At 35.7% G+C, this 13,870-nt stretch overlaps 1 protein-coding gene and 1 long non-coding RNA gene across 2 annotated transcripts; both read right to left on the bottom strand.

Annotated features, from left to right (window-relative positions):
- Positions 1-6,265: 6,265 nt before the first annotated feature.
- LOC147509912 (uncharacterized) lies at positions 6,266-6,694 on the bottom strand. The gene has a single exon (XM_086597945.1). It carries the CDS (start codon positions 6,692-6,694, stop codon positions 6,266-6,268), a length of 429 nt encoding a protein of 142 aa, XP_086454071.1.
- A 4,074-nt stretch (positions 6,695-10,768) lies between these two features.
- Positions 10,769-12,454, bottom strand: LOC147509911 (uncharacterized). The gene is made up of 2 exons (XR_015216680.1): positions 12,026-12,454; positions 10,769-11,066 (listed from the first exon to the last, which is right to left on the bottom strand). It is a non-coding gene; the product is annotated as an uncharacterized LOC147509911 (long non-coding RNA).
- Positions 12,455-13,870: the final 1,416 nt, after the last annotated feature.

Raw genomic sequence — 13,870 nt, 5'->3', positions numbered from 1 at the left:
GGCCAAAAAATGCAACACCGCAGCAGAACAAGCAACATAATGAAAAAGTTGTGTTGGTGCATGTCATCTATTTCACCTGTGCAATTTAAGCACCGATTAATAGCACTACTTCACCGATCTGATTAGGCCAAAATCTATGTTGCATGGACATGGACGCGGATATTGACGCAGACGCGGCGACTCAACTATATCTCAGAAAAAATAAGACGCGGACGCAACCTGGACGTGGAAATAAATGAAATAATATATTTATTTTTGTTTATTTTTTAATAATTAAACATTATAAACTCATACATATGTATCATATAAATTCATGATTCAAAATAAACACATCCACAATAGAATGGTCCACATATTGGCCCAAGTTATAACAGCCCAGCTTACTAAAAGAATGGGCCTGACTTACAATATACAAAACTAGCCTATATTGGTGGCATAATAAGTTAGAAACCTTAACTATCTAGATAAGAAAAGCAGCTGTCAATGGAAGAAGATCTAGAAGATGTCTTAAGAGTTAGTTGAGTGATAAGAGCCCAAAACTGTAGTTTTAACCCCTTAACAATAAAACTTTTAGACCAATTATGTGAGTAATAAATAAGAGTTAATGCTGATTACGTGTTTTTATGTATTTTAGATATTGAAGTAAATTATGTGCAGAAATGTGTCGCTTTGGCGAGATAAAGGAGCAAGGGTTGGTTGATAAGAAGTTCTGTGATTAAAAGCCAAGATTCAAGGAGAAAAAGCCTTTGTAAAGCCCGGTCAAGGCTGAAAAGTCAAAATCAACGCGGGTAGAAACATCACACAAAAGTCAGCAGAACTTCCGTAGACCGTATTTTTGGGCTCAGACCTCGGAATTGGGCCTACCTTATGTCAAAACGACCGACTTGGAATCAGCTTTCCAATGGTCTAAGCTTTGACCCAATCAGAGGAGCAAAAGTGGATGAAAAACCTGCTGAAGTCATATCTAGCTGAAAAGGGCTCTGTGGATTGAAGAGATTTGGTTTTGGGCTCGATTTTCCAGCCCAAAATATGGCTCCTCAGCCCATGCACGAAAATGTGGATCTGGTCTCCTCCATTTCAACACATAAGACTTAGCTCTTAAGCAATAATTAGCTTAGGTAGAAAGTAGCCATTAGAGCATAGGTTTTAGATCTAGATTTAGATTTTAAATTAATTAGTTTTCATTTTACCTTGTTTTAAATTCAGTTATTGAATTATTGTTATTGCTATTCATTAGATCAATAAAGTTAATTAGTTCTTGATAATCTAGTTTCATTTTCATTAAATCATTATAGTTTCAATTCATAGATTTAGTTATTTATCATTATTAGTTTCAATTAAATCTAGCAATTTTAGATTTCCATTCGAGTTGAAATAAGCAAAGTTATAATCTTTATATGATGTCTTGTTTAAATTCAATTGGAAATGATAATTTAATGACTTTAGGCTAAACCTCCATTAGAGGGGGTTGAAGAAGTCTTGATGAAAACTTGATTTCGATTAGCGTAGAATAGTCGTGATTTTCCATTCCATTCTAGAAAACGATTAGTTCACCATGAGAATGGGTTTGATTGTTTCACATGCTAGATGTTAGTTGGTAAAGATTACCATGAATGACTAGGGATTAAGAAGAACCAATTGTTATGCGAAAGCAGTTCAATTCGGATTACGATGATTCTTCGTTAGTAAATTAAGTCGAGTTAAGGCGGAATCAATCCCCCCTAATTCTTTATCTAGATTCAAACCTTAGTATTTCCGTCATTTCATTATTCGTATCTTGTTTAGTATTTGAATTGACATCGTAGTATAATTTTGTAAAACTCTCATTAACTTTGGATAGATTGATAATCTTAGGAAACGTGAATTCTAAAGAACTAGGAGTGGAACGAATCTTTTACTCCAACTCTATTTCGATAGAATCGAGAGTAGAAATCTTTTATATATACACTCAAGTCTAGCTTTAGTTTTACTTGCGTTTAAGTTTAATCGTTTATTCGTAAGTAAAACTATTCATTTTACTATCATCAAATGGCGCCGTTGCTGGGGAAAATAGCTTGATAATTAGACACGAAAATAGCTTTAGTTTTACTTGGCTATGCGTAAATTGTATTCGTAGGTAAAACTATCATTATTTGTATCATCATTGAAATCTAAAGCCAATAATCATATAATATCTATCTAGATGTTAAAATTTCGATGGTAATCATTCTTTTTCATTCAGCTGGCTTTGAGTTGTTTTAATTTTATTCTTGTTTCCCATTTGCCCTTGAAAAGTAACAGAGCTTAGCACATGCAATTTTAAGAGTGAGTATGTTCAAGCAATAGTTTCAGAATCATGTCATTATGAAGGAGTGGTTTTAGCCTGGTGGCCATGATCTTTGAGATAATCTTATAGGAAAAGTTGTAGAGGCTGATGGGTCTGAATTTGGTAATGTGCTCAGGATTTGAAATCTTAGGAATAAGAGTATTGAAAGTTTCATTTAGACAAGGAGCTAATTTAGAGAAGGTGAAGAAAGCTTTGACTGCCTCAGTAATCTCAAGATGGATAGTATCCTAATAATTTTGATATAAAATACCTTGAAATCCATCAGGACGAGGAGCTTTAAAGGAACTCATGCTTTTAATAGTAGACCAGATCTCAGCATCATAAAGCACCCTAGTTAGCAAGATGTTTTCATTTGGAATGATACAGGGATCAAAGAGATTCAAGATATCAGGGTTTGTATGAGGTTCATCAGAAGTAAAAATATTCTTGAAATAAGCATTGATATTGAGTCCAGCCTCTATTTTTTTTTGTATCCTAACCACCATTATCATTTATGAGCTTTTCAATACTATTTTTTCTCCTTCTATAGATAGTAGACAGATGAAAAAATCTAGTATTTCTACCTGCATCCTTGACCCAATTTGTGGTTGATTTATGTTTCCAAAAGCTTGCTTCCTTATCAAGTAAATCCTCCAATTCTTCTTGGAGAGATAGGAACTTGGAATAGTATTATGCTATCTTCATATCTTTAGAGAGAATAATATCCAACTCCCTTCTAATTGTCTTAATCTTAAGAGAAACATCCCCAAAGACCTCAGCATTCCAATTTTTCAGTTTCTTACTGGTATGTTTTAATCTATTATGAACAAATAGAGCAGGGGTACTAGAACAGTCTCCCCCAGAAGTATTGATAAGCACCTAAAATTGTATTTTAAACCCCTTAATAGAACTCTAGTTAGGCCAATTATATTTATAATAAATGAGAGTTAGTACTATTTACGTATTTTTGTGCATTTCAGGACTTGAAGTTGATTAGGTGACTAAAAACACCACTTTTGCATGGAAAACGAGTTAAGATGATTGCCAAGAAAGTTCTACATTTAAAGACCAAGAATCATGGAGAAAAACCTCTTTCAAGCCCAGTCAAAGTCAATCCGGGGAAAAAAAAGACATAAAAGTCAATAGAACTTCAACAGGCTATATCGTTAGACTCGGGCCTCGGAATTGGGTCTACTTTATGTCAAAGCGACCGGCTCGGAATCAGCTTTCCAATGGACCTAGCCTTGCCCTAATCAAAGCTATAAAAGTGGATGAAAAGGGCACAGAAGTAATTTCTAACAGTTATGGCCATTTTAGACTTAACCTAATGGACTTTAGGCTCACTTAAGAAGCCCAAAGTCCCCCTTTCTAGCCTATGCACGAAAATGTAACCCTAACTCTCTCCTATATAAAGAGGGTTAAGGCTAAACTTAAAAACTCTCTTCTAGCAAACACTTAGTTTAAATTAAGTTTGTGTTTCTTTAGTTATAATTAGGTTTAGAAATTGTAGCCACCATTAATTCTCAATCAATCAAAAACTTTAGTTTAATTTCAATTATTTTCTTTTCCATTATGTTTCATTATTATTGCTTTGGTATAATGATTCCTATGACACTAGGCTAAACCTCCATTATTGGAGATTTATGAAGTCAAGTAAGGATGAGTAGCTAGTAGTTTATATTGTGTTGCATAAAATAATGTCAAGTTCTTCGTTATGAGTAACTAGAGATAGAGCTCATAACGGAGAACTAGAGTATAGTGCCACCACCAAAGAGATTTGTGGTGGAGTTACACTCTTATGCTAGTGAAACCTCGATCCGAGAGGACTTGGTCATCACTAGGGATCAATATAAGCGATTCGATACTAACTAATAGTTAATCGAATCGCGTGGTAGATTAAACTCTTTTTAATTCCTTTATTCATTCTTTAAATTCACTATTTTTATCTCCTATCTACTATTTTGACTCTTATTAGTGAAGCATATTTACATTCTAGATTCGTATTTGTATGCACAAAAATGTGTACCTAGGTCTATACAATTTATTTTAGAGTCACCACTAACTTTATTAAGGAAAAGTTGAGTAAAACCTATGTGAAGGACTAGCCCTTGAAACTAAATGATTATTGGGTTCGGGAGTCAAGGTACGATGTGGGAAGGTGTTAGGCACCCACACTCACCTAGTAAAAACCAGCCTTACTTTTATTGAGGTGTAAAGTTTTGAGATAGGAGAACGGAGAAAGCTTGAAAATTAACCTACCAAGTTGGATGATCTTCACTAAATTATTTAAAGAGTAATAACTATATGCTATATAAAACTAAAAAAAAATAACATAATATGCAATGCTAAATGAAACAAAAGATAAAAGAAAGATGTCACCTTGTTTGGAATGTTGCCTCATACTTGATTGTAGATTGTAGATTGATTGATTGATTGTTGATGAATGATGATGATGAATTTGATTTTGAATTAACAACTTTGATTTTTGGATCGAAACAGGTGATTTGGGAGAATAAACAACTTTTGGTGAAATGGAGCTTCTACTCAGGATTAAACTAGGAGAAAAAGAGACTCAAAACGAAGAACACGAAGAACTTCATTAGAAAAACCTCAAAGTCGAAATTTTACCTTCAACTCAAGATTAAACTAAAGAAATTATACCCTAAAATGATGAACTAGAAAAGAAAAAAAGAATATCACTTAAGAAAAGAAGACTACTAGGCTATTAGCTCTGAATAACTATTTCCAGATTATTAACTCCGAAATACTAGCTCCAGATGTCTTTTTGTGGGTGAATGAGACCCATATTTATAGCTTTTTGGGATGGATTTCAATATGGTAATGAGTTTGATCCAATGGCAGAGTACTGATTAAGAAAAATCCAATGGCTTGATATCTTTTTGGTTGCACCTCCTAAATCTAGCCCTTGATTCAAGAGGTGGGATAAGGGGTGCGATCTTGGACCTTGGTTTTTGGATCTTTTAGATGGATTAGGGGAAAAAAGCAAACCCTACACGTCCTCAATGAGCCCATAATCCAGGGTTTCCAAACATGGCTCCAAAAATGGCATATTCTCTAGAATATTCTTGATTTTTGGGATCAAATCAAATCAAACAAATAAGGAAAGTTCTCTAGGTTTTTGGAGGCTTGAGAATGGTTTAGAAACCCTAATGAAAAGGTTTGACACGAGCTGAATCCACAGCCCACGAGCACGGGTCCAAAATCCACAAAAAGGCCCATTTTGACCATATTTTCAATGCTGCAAATTTCCTTTGACCGGGTCAAAATTAGGCAAACTCTTATTTACAAAAGTTGTTCATGAATCCATTAGAAAGGCCCATGAACTCTTAAAAATACCCTGGGTCGAAATCTTACTCCAATAATATATTGCATTGAACAGCGCGCACAACGGGCTAGAACGGGATAGGGTAAGATTAGGGTTTTTGAAATCCAAAAGGAACCTAGGCAAGCTTGTACTCATTTAGAAGGATTTTTCAAGGGAAATTAAAATATGAAATAATCTCATCCAAAGAAAGAGTGGAAAAAAAAATGAGATTTGGGCTCCAAAAGGTTATAGGGGCATTTTGGTCATTTTCAGCTCAAAACTCATAAAGCAATAAAACTTCAGCCATAGCTAGAATATGATGAGGAGAGTCTAAAGACGCTAAAAGAAGATAAAAAGAAATAAGTTTAATGTAGAAATGAAGACTCTAGAAAACAAATCACCTTATATGATCAAATTTAATTCAAAGCAAAATCGTGAATAAATTATGCATGGGGTGCAAAAATGGGGTGTCTACAGTATCCAAGTAATGTACAACTAGAGTTTGGCGAACACGATTACTCCCCTTTATCTCACATGATTTAGAGAGTATTATCTACTGTTTTTCACCTCTTTCCCTACTGTTCAAACATCTAATATACTGTTCACAAATCAATGGCAAGATAAATATTATATTATCAAGTATCTTCCCAGGCCATAGCAATAACATCTTTACAAGAAGACTCTTTAGTCCACATTTCAAAAAATCTAAAAGGCTTTTTTATTTTTTGGAGGGAATTACTGAGATTTATAGACAGGGAAAAATGGTCGGAAGAGGGGATGGATATATTTTGAATAGGAGAGTGCGGAAAAAGTTCTAGCCAATCTGTGGTGGCAAGAGCTCTATCCAATCTTTCTAGGATATGATCCCCAAAGAATCTTTTATTCGACCAAGTAAACATTGATCCTTTAAACCCCAGATCAACAAGACCAAGGTCATCAATGAAATCATTGAAAGCATTCATATTTCTATACTGAGTACCATTACCACTAACTTTCTCTAAATGAGAAGAAATAGAGTTAAAGTCACCAAAGAGGACCCAAGGGCCAGGAATGAGCAAGGACATCTCATGTAGTTCATCACAGACCCTCTTCCTCTTATAGGAGATAGGCTCACCATATATAAAAGAGAAAAACCAATCAGAATTTGAAAATTAATTAGAGAGTTTACCTGTGATATGATTAGGTGTAGCTCCTAAAATTTCCAACTGAATGTTTTCTTTCTAAAAAATAGCCAATCCTCCACTAAGACCAGCTGCAGGCACTATACATTTACCACCATACTTAATCTGTTTACCAACTAATTCCATTTTCTTAATTGTAGCCTTGGTTTCAAACAAACAAAGAATATCAGGATCTGAAACCATAATCAGGTTCTTAAGAGATACCATTGTCGAGGTCAAGCCTATTCCCCGACAATTCCAAGAAGTTGTCGTCATGGCTCTAGAGGTGACTGAAAGTGGTCAGTCACCGCAAACCCTTCTTTGTTAAGGTTAGCATAATCACAAGAAAGAGAAGCAGAGAGTCTCCCATAATCTGAAAGCCCACCAGAAAAAGATGATGACTCAGAAGAATATCCAGATGTATTGTTGTAACCATTAGACTTAGCATCAAACAAAATGACACCATAACTAACATACTTATCATCATCAAAGAAACTATAAGAGCTTGGAGATTCTGTAGGACTAACATCCTTATCAGCACCAGAAGAACCATTAGAGCTTGAATTGCCTTTAGACCCAGATGAACTTGAGGCAGAACCATGAGAACTAGAACTTTTATTATCATAAACAGAAGAGAGAGAGGACTTATCCTCTCCATACGAAATGAAACTTGGGTTGCTTGAGTCTTGTTCATAATCAGAGCTCATATTTCTTTGCAAGGAAGAGTTTCTAGAAGATGACTTGCAAAGAGAATCACAAACATCTATAGATACTAACTTTTCCCCCCTGGAAATATTGAAACCTAGCTCTTTTATCTTTGCCAGTCTCTTCCTCATGCAAAACTTCATATTTCCTTTGTATCCTTTCTCCAGCAGCAGAGTCTTTTGAGAGTTCCAAACCACCTTTTGAACTAGCTTCCTTATACTTTTTCTTATCATTCCCAGATTCTCCTTCCCCAGATGTAAAGACATGATCCATAGAAGGTGAATGGACCTTCTTGAGGCTTTTCCCCAAAGAGGATTCAGAGCTATCCACCATTTTTTGATCTCTTAGAGCTTCTCTGATCAGAAGAGAATATCTCGGTAGAAACAAAAACTCTTTGAAGAGAGAAGTGATGAGAATCTTGGGAAATATCAGAGCATGCTTGGGAAATCTCCAAGTTTCTCTTTTTAGATACATATTCTTGAGAGAAGAGAAAGCTCAACGCCCGAAACAATAATACGAATCGCATGCTTCCTAGAGCAACCAAAACTGAGAATATCCTCATGATTTCTAGACAACTTTTTTACTAAAGGCTGCCGGAGTATGGGATCAGAAACCAGGAGAGCAGGTTTAGGAAGATTTGAGTTCTTACTGATACGGTGTTTGAGCTTTGAAATTGGACACTTTCTGGTTTTTGGACTTAAAATAGGCTGAGAGGGAATAACATATTTCGGGCCTTGAGAAGAAATGGGCCTGCCCAAACTAGAGAAAACAAAATCCATAGGAACAAGCTTTGGGTCAAAAACTGGTGAAGATACCAAGATATCCAAAGGAGATATTAAGGAACCCATATCCATATCTGCAGCAAGGGGGAGCCCCATATCCAAATCTGTCGAAGACTTAAAACTTGAGACTTCTAAAAGCCCAATGTCTATGATGTCCACAGGAGGCCCAAGGTCCATATCAACAGAGGCTTGAACCATAAAATCAGAACTATTTGCAGAGGGTCCAGAGCATATCTCCTCCAAGTGTGGTCCAAGAGAAGCTACAGGACTGCATCTCTGTTGCATCTCCGTTGCTGTTAGAGGTAACAGAAGGAGGATCTTCCATTAAACTATCCATCTTCATCACCAAAACTTTAGAAATATTCACAGGATCCTGCTCATTTGATTCCCGACTAAAGATACCTTCCATAGGAATGACTTTATCAAACTTCAAATTCCATACCAAAGTTTTCCTAGATTGAATACCAATACCAAACTTGTAAGATGTGTTCTAAGAAACTTATTGAACGGTAGGATAGTTGTAACCCTTGGTTTCTTAACACCTTGCGAGAAGAAAATAGGATGATGAATGAAATCATTACATTCTCTATAATGATGACCAATCAGGCCACAACAATAGCAAAAAATCGGAAGTCTCTCATACTTGAAATAAATCTTAATGGACTTGTGTTCCATGATTTTGATAACAGATTCACTAATCATCCTCCTCTTAATAGGATACAAAACTTGAACTCTAGCAATAGATCGACCATCATCAGATCCACCAACCGAATCAATAGCCACCACCAAACCAGAAGCAGAACCAATCTTATGAATATTATCCCAGTTTGATCTTTCAAGAAGTAACCCAAAAATCTGGATCCAAATCCTAAACTATTGGAAACGATAATTATAAGTGGGAGTATCTGGTAGCCATTGTTTTAAAGACATAATGAAACCATGTACAGACCATGGACCATTCTCAACCACAAAGATCAGATCGTATTTATCAGCAAATTGAAATTTAAACAACCCTTTAGAAAGAAAAGTGGTGGTTACCTTAGATTTGATATCCCAGATCTTGATAAGTTCCTGCTGAATGTCTTCTTCCATAAACTTCCTAGGTGCATATAGCTTACCAATTAAAGAGCAATCCCAATCTCGTCTATCAGAAATGGTGATTGTATCTAGACAAATCTCTTTTGGAAATTTATTTATTTTCCACATAGATTCCATCTCTTTATGTAGACGATTTGCTTCTTCTTCTTCTGATTCATTTATGATAAAACCACTAGAAGAGCTAGCCATCAAAAACCGTAAGAGAGAAAAAGATCTAAGAAGAGGGAGAAAGGATATAAAGCCGAAAGAAAGAAAAATTAAAAGAGGTGGAGAAACCGTAAGGAAAGGGGGGAGATGAGAAGAAGGGAGAAGAAGAGAGAAGTTTAAGCAAGATATTGTTTTTCTCCTTGCGCAAAAGAGTTATTGGGTGTAAAATGAAACATCTTTACGGGCTACTCCCAGTTCACACTATAGTGGAGGAGGAGGTGCGGTGAAGATCTAAGAGTGTGAGCAAGAAGAGTTGAAAGGCTCAAATACTATTTGGAGGGCAGAGTTGTCCGCTAATATATAATTCCTCAAAATTGAAAAACTATGTATAATTCTTTTTTTTTTGGCGTGCTTCGATCAAGAATAAAGAATAACTCCAAAGAACTATGATTAAGTGCTTGAAGATAGGAAGTCATCAGTACACATATCGGTGGTTTGGGAATAACTACAAACTATTTGGCTGAATCGAAGGCTATAATCAAAGGAGTTAGAAAATGCAATTTAACTGGGATGGCTAAAGTCGGATTCATCGCCAGAGTCAAGTCTTTTCTGAGCAATTTAGTTCATTGTAAGGTAAAAATTGATTGGGACAGGGTTAAAGACAAAGCCAATATCTTCTTCACAAGCACATGGAGAGAAGCCAACTTCGGTGCAGACTTGTGTGCGAAGAAAGGAGCAACACTACTAAATGAGCAGATGCAATGGTGGAACATCAGACTAGATTTTTCACATAGAGTAGAGAACTCACACAGTCACACTCTACCTTTTGGAGAAACCCACTCGAAGCTCTCACATGATGTATATGTAATTTTCTTTTTGCTATTAATATAATTGCCTTTTAGCAAAAAAAGAAAAACACTTGAAAATAGGACTATGAACTTGCCATCTTTTGATAATATAGTTGTACGTGTGAATTGGCTTTATTGCTGGAATATAAAGAAAACACTTTTTTGCACTCCTAGCTACTTAGTGATTCTGTGATTCTATCTACAAAGAAGTTGTTCTTGGTGAAATTATATTCCTCTAAGATAGGTTGGGTTCCATATATATTAGATAAGCATGGAGTGAGAATACCTAGCTTTTCAAATCCTAAGTTCAAGATGGTTACTATTATGCTATCAAGATCGTAATCTTATTCCCTGCCAATCTTATTAGTGGATTGACCACATGAACTCGGTCGATAATGCCCCAGAATCCCTATGCATCAGCTGTTAGTCACGTACATACATCCACGTAGTCTTATTGTGGGCAGAAAGCATGGAAACATACATCCACGTAGAAATTCAGTTATAAGACAATCAGAACTTACAAAATAACAACCACAAGGAAGAATTGTACTTCCATTATTTCAAAGTAAAACATGTGAATTCATAACTAAGGCAAAGGCTAGATTATTGAATAACACAAGACAATCTACTTTAGCACTACAAAAGAAAACTCTCAAGGTCGACTTAAAGTCTCTGCTGCTCCGCAACATCGTCCCCCTGCAAATTATATACAAAGTAAGGTACAATTTTGATGTGTTTGTACAAGTGAATGCTCACACACAGCCAGTTGTAATATATACATATTAGGAAATAAACAATAATGCAAGGAGTTATGGGCAAGATTGGGCATCAACATCTCTGACTCATCATTGCCAAGTATATATAACTTGAGCTTCTAATGAAAGCATGTAGATTTCTATAGCTGAACAAAAACTATCCACTTTGCAGACCATTTTGAGGCAGGTATCATAGTTTTTCTTGATTGTTAAAGTGTATGATAGTGATGCAAGGCGTGGTAGAGAAACTTAAAATTTTCAATCGAATGAGTTGAACCCTCACAAATAACGTTACCTAGAACTCAATGAACTTCCTTCGAATCAATTGAAATTCACAAAAAATTTACTTGAAAATTGAAAGGCATCCAAGACTTGTTGATTCCACTAATAGAATACCAAGATATGGGAGATAAACAAGATAAAACACTTATCTAAACAAATTTTCATTAATCAATAAGCTAAATTTTGTGTTACTCTGAGCCATATATATAGGCTTCAAAATACTCCAAAACATAAATAGAAACATCCAGAAAACCCCTAAATTGATATTACTACCTTAAAGGACTTAAAACTACTTAAAATACTTCAAAAACAACTTTTGAAACATCTAAAAACACCCTCGAATCCTAAATAACGAAAATACATAAAATAAGTAATTTCTAAAGTTTTTTTAAAAAAAATCCATATTGACTAATATTTTGAATTCCATAAATTTCATTGATCTTGACTTGCATCAGATAGTTACTGAAAGACATTTTACATTCGTTTCAATCTAACAAAATTATTGTCTTTGGTAAAAAGACATTTTTCTCTCGATAATTATGCGCAATCAATCTCAAAATAAAAATTGACAATTTAAATAAATTATTTACAAGGTAAGATGATGGAAAAGGGCATTACAATATGGTCCACGAAAAGGATAGCCACCACCACCATAGCCACCGCCACCGCCACTGCCATAAAGGGAACTTCCAACCACACCGTTATCGCCACTACGGGCACTGCCACCGCCACCGCCACCGCGGACACTGCCACTGCCACCGCCATGGCATCATGGCATACAGATAAGTATAAAAAGTAAGAAGACACAAAACAATCAAAAAGTTCGGTTGAAGAAACCCTATCGAAAATTTGTCACATATGAAATCTTCATGGCCAAATATCAAAAAATTTAATGGCAAAATCTAAACACTCCTCAGTTATCACTACTTAAAGTTCCAAGGGACTTAAGTCAGAGGATATGGAAGACTTTGAAACATACCCTCTTGCCATGCAAGAGTGCAAAACGTGTACAGACTTCAGGAGACTTATCCGCTCTTGTTAAGTGCGGGAAATGTGACATATTTGACTATAGAGAGCAACTGAAGCCTCAAGTACCTGTGTAAAACTATTGAGAACCGACTTGTCCAATCGTTTAAATGGCAGTCAGTTTGGGAAATGTTGACACACTTGACTCTAGAGAGCGGTTGTGTCTAAAATATTAAATATTCCAAGTGGAAAGTGGAAACTAGCAAAAAAAAATTAAAGTCAATAATTTGCATCGGTCTAGGTGCAAACATATAGTAGCCAATATTTCATAATTTTCAATTGTAAAATAAACCCCTCGACAACATTTTGTTTGGATCAGTTACGTGTTTAATAATGTGAAATAATCATGGTTTCCAACTTTCTATGCTTTTGCATGTTTTGGTACTTAATTCATTAAATTTCAGCAAAATCGATATTTTAGAATGCAAAAGAGGTCGAAATATTGTTTGTACTTAAAGACCATTTGTTATAGTCCAAGAGAAACCACCAGAAGTTCAAAAAGGTCCAAGTCAAGCACTATGGTATTTTCACTGCAGTTGATCATAGAGATAACGGTCAAGATGTGTTGACTTGGACGGCCGTGAATATGTTTGTGTGTGTTTGATTACTGTCTCCGCTGTTTATATATAGAGGTTTGGTTAGCGCCGTGTTTGATTTAGAATGGAATTAGAAGTTTCTAATTCGGTCGCAAGAGTTTCGGTTTCGATCAATTTGAGTGGAAGTCAATCTATGTTGGAAAAAAAATATGGGATTGGTCCAATGATCTGGTGGTATGCGAATTCATGGTAGGATTGATAGATTGGCTTGTTTAGTTTTGGAAGCTTGGGTGCGTGTTCGATTTGGTCGGCCGGAATTTGAGGGGTTTTGGGTCTGTTCGCGAATTGGAAATGGAGAAGGAAATAATGTTAGATCCGGTGGTCCAGTAGGTAGGATAGAGTTGGGCTTTAGTTTTAATTGGGTGCACATGGTCTGGTCTTTAATTCTTGGTCCACCCCCTTGCGGGTCATGTGACTACTTAAGCTCATGGGCCAGAACTAATTTCGGCCCATATTTTAAACAAACAGATCCACGCCTTTGCTCACGAAGGATCTTATAAAAATCAAGCTTCCACTCTTTGCTAGTTGTCCGTGCCCACAAATATCCAGTAAAATCACTTCACATAATATATCGCCAACAAGACGGAAACCATGTACTGCCAACTCCCATCGAAATCTTGATACTCAACCAAATGAAAATCATGGACCTGAGTTTCCAGCTAGGGAACAAAGTAGCTGAAACATTTCCTGCAACACTTTAATTCGAACTTAGATCTTTTATTAACATCCTTGGCATATTAACACTAAGTTTTGCAAAACCAATAAATACCCAATAATCTAATTATTCAATAATATAAATAGCAAAGTTAATGTAAATATGGGTGTCAAAATGTAATAATTA

The sequence above is a fragment of the Coptis chinensis genome, chromosome 3 (genome assembly GCF_015680905.1).
Source record: "Coptis chinensis isolate HL-2020 chromosome 3, ASM1568090v1, whole genome shotgun sequence".
In the NCBI taxonomy this organism is placed as follows: domain Eukaryota; kingdom Viridiplantae; phylum Streptophyta; class Magnoliopsida; order Ranunculales; family Ranunculaceae; genus Coptis; species Coptis chinensis.
Note: the sequence above shows the minus strand (reverse complement) of the source record. Positions and strands in the feature narration are given on the sequence as shown.

Coding starts and splice junctions, on each gene's coding strand:
- LOC147509912 (XM_086597945.1), bottom strand. CDS start 6,694: ATGTCCTTGCTCATTCCTGGCCCTTGGGTCCTCTTTGGTGACTTTAAC.